Below are 11,139 nucleotides of genomic sequence, written 5' to 3' on the forward strand. Positions count from 1 at the left end.
TTACGTGCTATAACTCAGTTCAGGGAGCGCAAAGTTTTCTCCGTAGCGGTCTCCAAGGGCTGTCCTTTAGGACGTTGTACTGACCATCTCCCAGATGTTAGCTATAGTGTCCGCTGAAGCCTGCCACCAACAACCTCCATTTCTGACCTGTCTTGGTCACCTCTGCTCTTTTTACTTCTTCATTTTTACAAAGTCCCATTCATTCTCCCTGAACTAATTATAGCCTGCAATTATGGACTGCAGTTCGCTAGTACTTTGCAGCGTCACCATCTTCCCATCTCCTTCTTGCTCCCTTGATGCAGTTTCCTGCATGAAATCTCTGCGCTGCGAATGCTTTTGGTGCCGTGCAGGCAGCCTTCTGTGAAGGCAGATGGGCAGCGGCGCTGGCGCCGTGTCTCCGGCAGAGGCGTTCGGCCGGCCGGCGAAACCCTTCCTTCGTGTGCCTCGCTAGCAGTAGCTTTCCCTCGTTCTGCACGCAGAAAAGAGACGCCGTTGCTTGCTACCTCGAGCGAGACTGGAGACCCAGAGGGGAACGGGGACGTGCTGGTGTACGCAGCTGGAAGAAGGGGAAGCTCTCGGCGTTGCTAGTGGTACTTCTGCGGCTGAGGAGGGCGAATATCTGCGTTCGCTAGCGCAGGGGCTGCGATGAGCGCGGCCGTATGGCCAGCGCCGCACGGAGCGGTGGCAGGACGCTGCGTTTGCTGCGCAGCGCTGAGAAAAGGCGGTGTGGTGGGATGGCTGGGAAGGCAGCGTGCTCCAGGCAGGAGCGGACCCGAGGCTCCGCCACCCCTTCTTCACGTTTTGCTTGTACTGTCAGCGTCCTCCTTCACACGAATTTTTCTAGGTTTGCACATCTGAGCTCATCACTTACAGCATCGCCGTGCAGCCAACCGATTAGAAACAAACAAATTGCCACACCACGCTCATTAACTTCTCAACACGTGTACATTTAAAAAGTACAAGTGTTCACACCAGGAAGTAAGTGCATTGAAATGCAGAAGAACAAAGATCTAGGTAATGCTGCCTCGCATTTGCCAAGCCTTTTTTTTTAAGGTAATTTATGTGGGAAGATAGCTCCCTATCCCCTCAATCTCACTGTGTTCCCCCATGTTGAGGTGCATTGCCTGGAGAAGTGGTGTGCCTAAGCCGGTCTCCTGGTCTTCTCAGCTCGGTTAAAGCAGTAGCTGTTTACCATAAAACGGAACAGTTAAGAGGCAAGCCCACAGGCTTCCCTTCGATGTTAGCAAACAATTTGGCTGTTAATTCCTACCTGTTTGTGGATGCTTGAATTTAAATGAGTTGCAATTAAACGCAATTAGCTCTGTGTGCCGCTCTGGGAGGCAAGAGAAGAGAACGGAGGTGGCTGCAAGTCCCTGACGCAGGTTTGCTCTCGCGGCGCTCCTGCCAGCGTGCTGGCCGTGGCAGGCACGGTGGGGCAAGGAGATCGCGTCCCGGAGCCACAGGCTTCGGCAGCCCGGCAGGAGGCTTCCTCAGCTGCCCTGCGCGCGGCGAGCAGCTTTCGCCGAAGGTGCCCACCTCCGGAGAGATAAAAGTTTGGGTTTTCTTTTCTCTATAAGTTTTGAGACACCTGCGAGTCCTCGTCCCGACACTTTACCGATAAAACGACGTGCTTTGTGAGACCTGGTCCAAAACGGCGTGCGCTCAGTTAGGTGGCTGCGGTGCTGCTCCGTCTCTCATCGTACCTTCAGGAAACGCGCTGTGCAGGCATGTAGTAACCGCACATCGGCGTGCTGACAGTCTGCGTGATTTATTTGGCCTTTCAGTGCTGGACTGATTAAATTGCACGTTTAACAAAAAGAGGGCTTCACTTGTAGCACTGAGGAAAATTACTGCATCTGTCCAAAGAGGCTAGCAAAGGTTAACAGTGTCTGTTTACATTCCTCCGAAAGAAAATCTCGTTAAACTCTGTCTCACGTATTTTACAGCCGTGGTAAGAGCCCCTGAAGAATACGTTGTCAGGAGCAATGGTTTTAGTCTTTTCTATCTGATTTTATGCAGCAGGAGTGTATCCTGTTTAATTAGGGAGTTGGGGGGAATTTGGTGTTGTGGCACAAAGAGGTCCCTTGTAGCGGCCCGGGAGGTGGGGTGGTTTTCAGAAGGTCAGCGAGAGGGGGGCACAGAGCATTGTAGCAGAGCAGGTTTGCCAGATGACTGCAGCCTTGTGCCGGGGAATGTGAGATCATCCGTCTTCTTCAAATCAACTTCCGTGCCTTGCTTTGGCCCTGCGCGTTGTTTTGCCTCCACACCCCTCTTTTCAAAGGGCTCTGCAGAAGGCTGCGGGACTGACGGGGTGATGATCAATCACCCTCTGCTTCTGTTCTCTGAAGTCAAGTTCCTGCAGGTCTCAGGCTGATCTCAGTTACGGAGCTGCCTCCATCCCTGTGGCCATGACAGTCCGTGTCGACTACCTCCATTTATGCTTGGATCTGTTAAACCTTTCATATCTTGTCCACGCAGTAATTCAGTGTTCCCTTTTTGCTCTCCATATATTTTGTTGGAAACGAGCGCAAACAAGGCCCTTCGAAAGTCGCTGCGATTGGCGTGCCGGATTTGCTAGTGCAGCATTACGTGAGCGTTTTGTACGCAGACTGAAAACACCCACTTGTTGCTCCCATTGAGGAGTTTGGCTATCAGCTTCTCAAAATACCTCCGTGATCCTGTCAGCCTGTTTTAGCTCACAAACATGCTGCAGCCCAAATTCTTTGCTGAGAAACATTTCCTTGCAGCAGTTCTGTTAGTGAAGGCTGCCAGCAACAGCTGATGCCCACCCCGGCCCACACAGGCAGGAGCGCAGGTTCCCACATCCCCAAATCCCAGCCGATGGGAGAGATTGTGCCTGGGAGTGAAAAGCAGTTAATGTTCTTAGGGGCATCCTTTTACGCTGTCCCTAGCAGCACTCTCTTCAGTATGTATTCATTTAGCTTCATTTACTTTAAAAACTCCTAGTTGTCCTTGCAAAGTAAGATGCAAAACCTGTTTAGATCACTGGATCCATCCCAGATCTGCCACCATATCTGGGTGAACCATCGCAGCTGTTAGCCGGGCACAGGAGACTACGTAGCAGTTCAGGGCAATTCAAGAACGTTCTCCGTAGCTGAGTGTAGATAGGGAATTTAGCTTGTCAGAACAGATTTCCGAGTGGAAATTTGGTCCAGGCAGTAGGTGAATATTCTTCCTCTTGCGCAAGCTGTGATTTTTCACTACCCCTCATGACCTGGGATTTGGGTTTATGCTTCCCCAGAAAGAAGCCGTCTCTTTCTGCTCACCAGCAGCCCTCACGCCATGCTAGAGCTTTTCGTATCGAGTGACCGAGTGAAGAGTTAAAATCACAGAGGCGGCTTCCCGCAGCACTCTGCTGCTTGCTTGATGCCTCACATTCAAGCATTGGTCCAAACTAACCAGTTCGGTCTGGGCGGAGGAGCTGGCTCCCAGGACGTGGTGCTATAGATAGCTGCTGAACTTCTGCAGCGCTGACAGTGACAAATAGTCCCTGGGAGAAGAGGATGTTTAGTCATCTCCTGAGGATGATTTGATGGACGTGAGTAACTACCAAGCCTCGAGACCTCTTGCCAGGTTGCATCATGCTAAAGATACTGCATATCTTCAACGTGTTGTAATGTACCGATCATTTTGGATTGCTTTTTCTTTTAAAGCACTTATTCTCTGGGGTTTCCTTTCAGCTTCTGGACAGGGGGTCAGGCACAGGGCCGCGTGTCGCTGAGCCCTCGCAGCGCAGCACGAGGCTTGGCGAGAGCCGCCTGCACACACAGAATGTTGCTCTTCCTGAGAACAGCCTGGAGCCAGTGCTTCCTCCCCAAATGTTACTGAAACAAAAGCTTCTCCAAAGCTGTTCTCAGCTGTGATAACCTGCCCGGACACGTACCTGGGTTTATCCCACGCAGACCCGACCCTGTCTCTCCCAGTCAGGCAGAGCTCTCGCAGATCTTGTACAGTGCCGTGCTCCCCCACTGCGTCTCCCCGCGTGGTACGGTGGTTGGACGCTGCCGTACACGTGGCACCTCTGGGACCGCCAGGCCTGGGGACGGCACTAGCCCGTCCCGCGCTGGGCTAGGTGGCACGCGTTGCGTTGGACGGCGCTGATGGCCCTGGCCAAGCCCAGGAACCCAACAGCGCTGGTCAGCTGGTCAGAGTTGCCTTCAGCGAGAGCCTGAGAGCACGCGGGCCACCCCGATGGTTTGGGCGAAAGGGTGGTGATCCCGGCAGGGCGGATGGCGGGCTCCGCGCAGCCTGGCGTCTGAAGGGGACCTTCTGCTTCATCACTGATCCTGGGGGGTGTTAGACTGTCTGTTGGGCCTGTGGCCTCTTCTATGCTGGACTTACCTCCGGAGGTAAAATCAGACCTTTATGGAAGGGACGTGAGACTGCTGCTTCTGCAGCGCTCGTCAGTGGTGCCTGGGGTGTCTGAGCGTAGCGCGGAGCTGGTGCTGCTCCTTGCAGAGGAGACCTCGGCGTGGGTCTTCTTTCAAGGGAAGAAAAGAGGGCGCCAGGAGGTCCTGAAATTGCAGTGTTGCGAAAGATTTCCTCTCTGCGGTTTGAGAACAGGCAGACTGTGCAGCTGGGACCCAGAAGGGCCACCTGCGGTGTCAGAGGGCAGTTCGGTCCCTGCGCTCACTCAGGTCTTTCCCTGACCACTCCGTTTGCCAGCAGGGTGGCCACAGAGCTGACGCAGAATTGGAGTGCCACCGCAAACTCGTTTCACGTCGCGAGCAGTAGGCAGTCATGACCAACCTGGGCTAGACCCATTTCCTTGTGTATGGAGCTAGGCTGTGGAGCTAAATCACTCCTAAGAATTCTTGCTTAACTAAGGAGAGTGTTTCCCAAGGCTGTAGCTGATTTTTCTCAGGCAATTTTGTGTGCTGGCCAAGACTGCTGACAGCTCAATATTCAGCTACAGAATAAAATTTTCTGTCATTTTGATTTATGTTCTTTCTCTGCAACCAGAGTCCCACATAAAGAATCGGAAGGAGTTTATTTCAAAGTTAGCTCCATGTAACTTTATTCTTAAACTGACCTGCAAATTAAACATATTTTTAGATTTTTTTTATTTTTAAGAAATGCACTAAATGACAATCTCCACTTTGAGTTTTGTGACCATTTGTTTTGATGTCTGTAATAATAGTGCAAATTTTCATAAATGCAAAAAAAGTCATTGTCCCTGAAAAGAAGCTGAAAGTGTGAGAGCAAGAAGTGCTCTTGGCCAAAGTTTTCACCTGTCCCCGGTGACCCTGTCCAGGGAGATGCTTAGGCACCAGGACGGTCGCTGAAGCAATGCCCAGTCCTTAGGTGCCCGGCTCCAGAAGTGCCATTCACTGTGCTGACTTAGGTGCCTGCATTTTATGTAAGAAGGAGAGAAAAAAGGGAGCCAGGGCCCTGCCCCATCCCCTGCGATTCCTGCTGGTTTTGTGCTGCGTGAAGCGCACCAGCAGCCAGGGAATCGGGACTGCGATCGGGGTTTTCTCTTCCCAGTTGTCCTAACTACAGGTCCGCTCCTTTAAGCTCTAATACCTGATGTTTCAGCACAGTGCTCCTCTCAGAATACCTTAAAACCCTTCGTAACTGGAGTTTTCTCCTGGGAAGAAGTCGGCAGCCCCTCGGAGAGAGGTTCTCGCAGAACCAAGGTCCTCGATTCCCGGGAAGAACAGGCAGAGCGTGAAGTTGCCTGGCCACTTGCCTGTTGTGCAGAAGGGGGCTCATTCCTCGTATTTCTGGGGAGGTGGGGGGTGGCTGTGACATGCTTTCTTCTGGGTTTGTGCTCTCTGCATGCGTTTGACATCATGGCCTGAGAGCGTTCGAAGAGCTGGAGACTTCCGAGGAGGCCTGCGCCGGGGCCGCTGGTGCTCACGCTGCACGCCGGAGCCTGGTGATTTCGCAGCGCAGCCCTGTCTTCCTGCCGCGTGTCCAAAACCGGCCCTGGGGCTCCTAAAGGACGCCGGTGCTTCCGGAGTGTTGCTTCTTGGCGTTAGCGTTTGGGAATTACTGCCTGCAGTGTCCTTTTGACAGATGCTTGAAAGTGCAACGCTGAACTAGGATAAAAAAGCCATTACTTGGCTGTTTGTGTGTAGCTCCGTGATTTACAAAGCATTCTGCAAGACAAAAGAAGTGGCCACATGAAACGCTTCTTGGAGCGGTACTGACAGGAATAAAAGCTTCTCGGCAGAGCCTTAGGAGAAGGCCAGAGAGCAGGAAGGTTTGTTTTATTTCAGCGCTCGGCTTTGCCGTACAGTCCAGACCGGTTTATTTATTACACTTCCCCCCACTTAGCAGAGACCAGCATATGTAATCTAAGACATATGATATGAGACATGTCTCAAAAGTAAAATGAGTTGAAAAGTAAATAAACTTTCTGGCCCAGGGGCAGTGATTGCTTCTGTCCTGCCAACGCTGTGTCCCACAGCCGGTGTCCCCGGGGGGAGCTGCACGCTTGTAGAGAAGGAAATAGGGGCTTGTCCACGATGGGCAAGTCGTGCCGGCCTCGTTCAGCCGCGCAGGTAAGGCACCTGCTCAGCTGCTGGGTTCTGCTTAAATCCCATTTACTTTAATGGGAAACGTCTGCTGCATAAGGGCTACATATTTCTCTCGTTTTCTTCTGGATAATGCCGGTAACATATTATTAAAAATATTGAAACTCGTGCATTGTAAGAGAGGCCATCTGTTTGCAAAATGTGTAGCAAAAGAGTATTTTAGGGTTCCCATTTGTAACCCTCTGGAGTATCAGGCTGTAAAGTAGAAGATAAATAATGAGTTTCGGCTGAATAACAGGAGTGCGGCAGATGAAGCCATGTCCAAGCTGGCCGCAGGAGCTCGCACTGCTCTGTGTCATGGATGCCCCAGGCCATGTCTTACCTCCTCCCGATTTTCCCGCTCGAAATTCTGTGTATACCTGTTAAACCCTGCGGTGCGTGTACTTGCCCTGCAGGACGATGGAAGTGGCAAGCCGGTGGCAGGCGTTCTCGCAGGGCTCAGCACACGAATGGACAGCCCGCAGGCTCGCCGTGAAGGGCAGGGAGCAGACCGCTTAGAAAGCGTTGCCCGCGCTTTCCACCTTGGTCAACTAGACCTGGGGGAGACCTGGCTTCCCTCCGTCAGCGCTGCCCCAGGTTGGGACCGGGCGTCCGTGTGAGGACAAGACCTCTGGAGGTAACACCTGAGCTCCACGGGAGCTGGCACGAGCGTCCCGAGGACCTCAGCCGAGCCACGAGCTCACGGCTGGTCAGTCTGTGCGTTGTGATTGCAGGTCATTTGGATGACTGGGCAAAAATGAACGTGGAGTTCCTCTGCGGTGTGTGGGATGGCAGTGCTGAGCTCATACCGTGTGGTTCGACCGACCGGGGGAGCAGTCAGGCGTGCTCGCCCCCTCGCTGCCTGTGGAAAGGACAGTTGTGTCTTGAACACGCTGTCTGACGGCACGCGTACGTTCCTGCGCCTGCTCAACGCAATTAGCCTTTAGCAAGTAATAGTGGTGGCCCAGCACGGTGACGTAGCTGCAGTCCAGCGCAGAGGGTCTTCAGACACTCCTGGGGAGACTGGGTAACGTTTGAGACCGTCTCTGCACACAGCTCGTCGTCGGGGGGCTCCAGGATTGGGGGTGTCCAGCTATGGCTGGATCGGAGGGTCTGCGGCATCGACAGTCCCACCGTGCCGGAGGAGCTGCCTGGAGCTGATGTACAGTCTGCTCAGGTGGACTGCAACGTCCTTAGACACCAGCAACATCCGTGAATTGCCTGACCTCCACCTGCAGAGTATTCCTAGGAAGCGTTGCGCTATCTGAGCCTGAGTCCCGAGTCTGCTTTGTTCCCGGGTGGATGCCCACCCCTTCCCCAGCGCGCGTGAAGTGTGTGCACGGTATTGCCTTCGCCTCTGGCTTTAAGAAGCTGGTACGGGTTGACTGCTGTATTGCTAATACGGATATCAACTGCGAAATCTCTTCGTAGATCAGAGGGCTGTGTGACTGAAAAGCTCTTGCAGAAGCTTTCCTCTCAAGCGGTTCTTAAAACGTTCTCTTAATTTATACAGTAGGAAGGAAACATTTTTCCTTTCAGGGTGTAAAATGGAAAGAAATTTGGCTCATTACTTCTTTTGGATGCCCACTCAAATTAAGAATTACTGCCAAAAAATACTATTTTTACCATAACCCCCCCACAAAAGGTATTTCTGTGTTTGTAAAAACCTCTTGGTTAAATCAGGGTATGAGCAACAACTGCCACATAAAGGATGGATATGTATTGAATTTTTATTTGCTTTACATTTAAAGGTTTTTCTCTTTTGTATTTTCTAAGCTGCTTTACCTTCAGCAATGTAAATGCTTCTCTGGTTGAGGAAAACCTGAAAATCATCATAATTACTGTTCTTGTTGCACCGTAGCCCTGTAACAAGCTAGAACTTGGAGAATTAAATAAGGAACCACGAAATAGCCTTCCACGTTTGAAATAAGATGCTTTTATGACAGCCAGCACGAAAGTACGGTGTGTTTCCCAAGGCCATTTTCTCTGTGCCGGACACCGCTTTGTAGGTGTCACAAGGCAAAGGGAATAGCAGTGTCTTTCCCTGTGTTCCCAGTTGCATACTGGACTTTGCAACTTTCCCACGAGTAAGATGTGGAGCAGCTTGGGCTCCTGGAAGAGGCTCTGCCGGCGCGAGGAGCTCACACGCTCAGAAGTGAAGAGATGTGAAAGATGAGCAGAAGGGAAATAGCCCTGGGGAGCTTTGGGGCAGGAACGGGAGGAGTTTGGTACTTGTACAGACAAGTACTCACCAAATTCTGCAGACTGTAAATACTACTAATAATCTCTCTGCCTCCCGTGCATCCAATGGGAAGTGTGTCCTCCCCGCTGAGAAAATAGCTCTTACTAAATGGAGTCGTGCCCTTTGCAGGGACCGAGAGGTGGGAGCTAGACGTTAGGGCTCTCATCTCTCTCCCAAAGGAAAGCCATTAAGCGCATAAAACACATATGTTTTCTGTTCAGCAGCTGTTGGCTCTCTCAGCCCAGCAGCCATGATAGCGCCACGAGCTTTGGAGACATCGACAGGAAGATCTAAACTGGGCTGTTCCTGCCTCCGCTGTGTCTGTCTGTCTGTCTGCCCCCCCCCCCGGCAGCAATACCGCTGACTCAGTAACACAGGCTGGTGCATCTGCGCCTGGCTAGGCCAGCGTCTTCGGCGAAACCGCCGGTGACCGCGGCTGCCTGCCGCTCTGCTGCGGCCCGGCGGCTTGTGGCGCAGGGTGTCTGACAGCTCCGCATGGCCACGCAGTGACACTAGATTTACAAGAACACGGGGGTTTTGCAAAATTAAGCCCTGATAGAGCCTTCTCGTTAATGAAAGCTACGTGCAGACCTTTCCTGTCCCTAGGTCAGAAGTGAATTCTTATTTTCCTTACTTATTTCTGGAGAAAAAACATGGGAGAATAATTATTTGCACAACTTCCTAGGCTTGCAATGAAATGTCTTCTTGGAGATTCCTCTCAGCTATTACTATCGCCTGAATGGAAGTGCCATGTAAAATGCGGTGCATTAACTTGCATTAGTTAGTTAATTATGTAGATCATGTTCCATACAAGGTATTGCAAAGTTCTGCCCCATCAAGTAGCCCAGTTACGCAGGTATATGGGATCTACCAGCCAGCGCAGGCCTGGGTAAACGAAAGACGCCGAGACCCAGGCTCCAGGAGGGGCGAGCGTGCGTCCCCGGAGCTGACACGCTCGGCTCTGAGGCTGGCAGAGCACCTCAGTGCCTTCGGCCTGCAGAGCGCCTCGGCTGCGCTCTTCGTGATGCCGTTTCTCCCGTTGCACAGCAGAGGCGGTGGTGGTCCTTTGGAGGCGCTATGAACCTCCAGCTTTTTAGCACTGGAACGGGAGCTGAGCATCATCTTGGGCCGCAGAGGATGAATGATGTTTGGAATAAAACAGCTGATGAAGTAGGTGAGCTTTGCTAGGCTAGAAAACCTCGCCAGCCGCAGGAAGCAGAGCTGTTGGCCGGAGTCCCCGTCCCGGTGCCCCACTTTGGGCGGTCCCAGCCCTGGGAGCACCAGGAGTAGGAGGCCGGCGTGTGCCCTTAGCGGTCACCGAGGGACCTGGAAACCACGCGGTTCCTTCGGCCTTGTCCCAACCAGCCGGCGTGGCGCGCAGCTGGGGATGAGGCACGTGGGCGCCCGTGGGGATCCGCTCGCTTCGTGCTTGCCCGGCCTCGTTCGTACCCGCGCGTCCGGTCGGTGGAAGCTCGCTCCGCTCTTCTCAGCCTTGCCCTCTGTCTCCCCTGCAGGCCTGGCGACGAAAACCACCCCCGGGTGAAGCCCGACGCCTACGTGAACAACCTCGCCGAGGCAGTCGACCTCATCCTCCAGCAGCTGCACGAGTGACGGCGTCGCGGAAGGGTTAGCGGCGCCGCGCCGGGGCCGCGCGTGCAAGCCGCCCGGCACGCCGCTCCCGCCGCTCCTGGATTCATCCTCCTCTCTCCATCGCCTTGTAACGGAGCAGCCTGCAGCCCTTCCCGGGGCTAAAAATGCCCGCGGTTCTAACCGTTTCCCATACAGGATCTAAAGTGAGATACTAACCTTAGCAAGGGGAAGACGAACTTGGTGTCTCCCGTGCACTTTCTGAGTTTTCGGTCTCTCCCACCCGGCAGGAGCAAAGCAGCCGGGCCTGGGCGGCGCGGGGAGGGCTGGGCGGCGTGGGGCTCTGCGGCCTGCGCTCCGCCGGGGCTGCGGCGCCCGGCCCGCCGTCGGGCCGCCCGCTGCGCTGCCGCTTCCCCACCGCCGGCCTGGGTGGTCAGGCTCAACCTTAGGGCTGCTGGGTTCCCAGGCAGCTCAGCGGCTCTCAGGCGGAACGAAAGGCCTGTGCTTGCCGGGGAGGCAGCTGCTTCGTAGCTTCTCCTGCCTAGAATGGCGTGAAAACGCAAAAAGTGCAACGTGGAAGGGCACCTCGGCGCGCGGGTCGTCGAGCAGACGCTATTGAGGGAGACCGCGCATCCGTCAGACCTTTGACAGTGTTTCTCGCATCGCTGCCCGCTGCCCGGGTTGTCGCTCCTAGGGATCGCTGCGACAGCCTGCAGCGGCGTCCCGCTGCTGGGTTAGGTAGTTAATAAACGCCGTCCTGCGAACGTC

At 53.7% G+C, this 11,139-nt stretch overlaps 1 protein-coding gene across 1 annotated transcript in view; it reads left to right on the forward strand.

Moving 5' to 3' along the window:
- LHPP (phospholysine phosphohistidine inorganic pyrophosphate phosphatase) overlaps window positions 1-11,139 on the forward strand; it is a 107,891-nt gene extending 96,752 nt beyond the window's left edge. The window contains exon 7 of the mRNA XM_067300356.1: window positions 10,299-11,139. Within this exon, the coding sequence (XP_067156457.1) occupies window positions 10,299-10,395 (97 nt within the window). The 3' untranslated portion in view covers window positions 10,396-11,139. The remainder of the gene's footprint in view (window positions 1-10,298) is intronic.

This window comes from Apteryx mantelli, chromosome 7 (assembly GCF_036417845.1).
Source record: "Apteryx mantelli isolate bAptMan1 chromosome 7, bAptMan1.hap1, whole genome shotgun sequence".
Taxonomy (NCBI): domain Eukaryota; kingdom Metazoa; phylum Chordata; class Aves; order Apterygiformes; family Apterygidae; genus Apteryx; species Apteryx mantelli.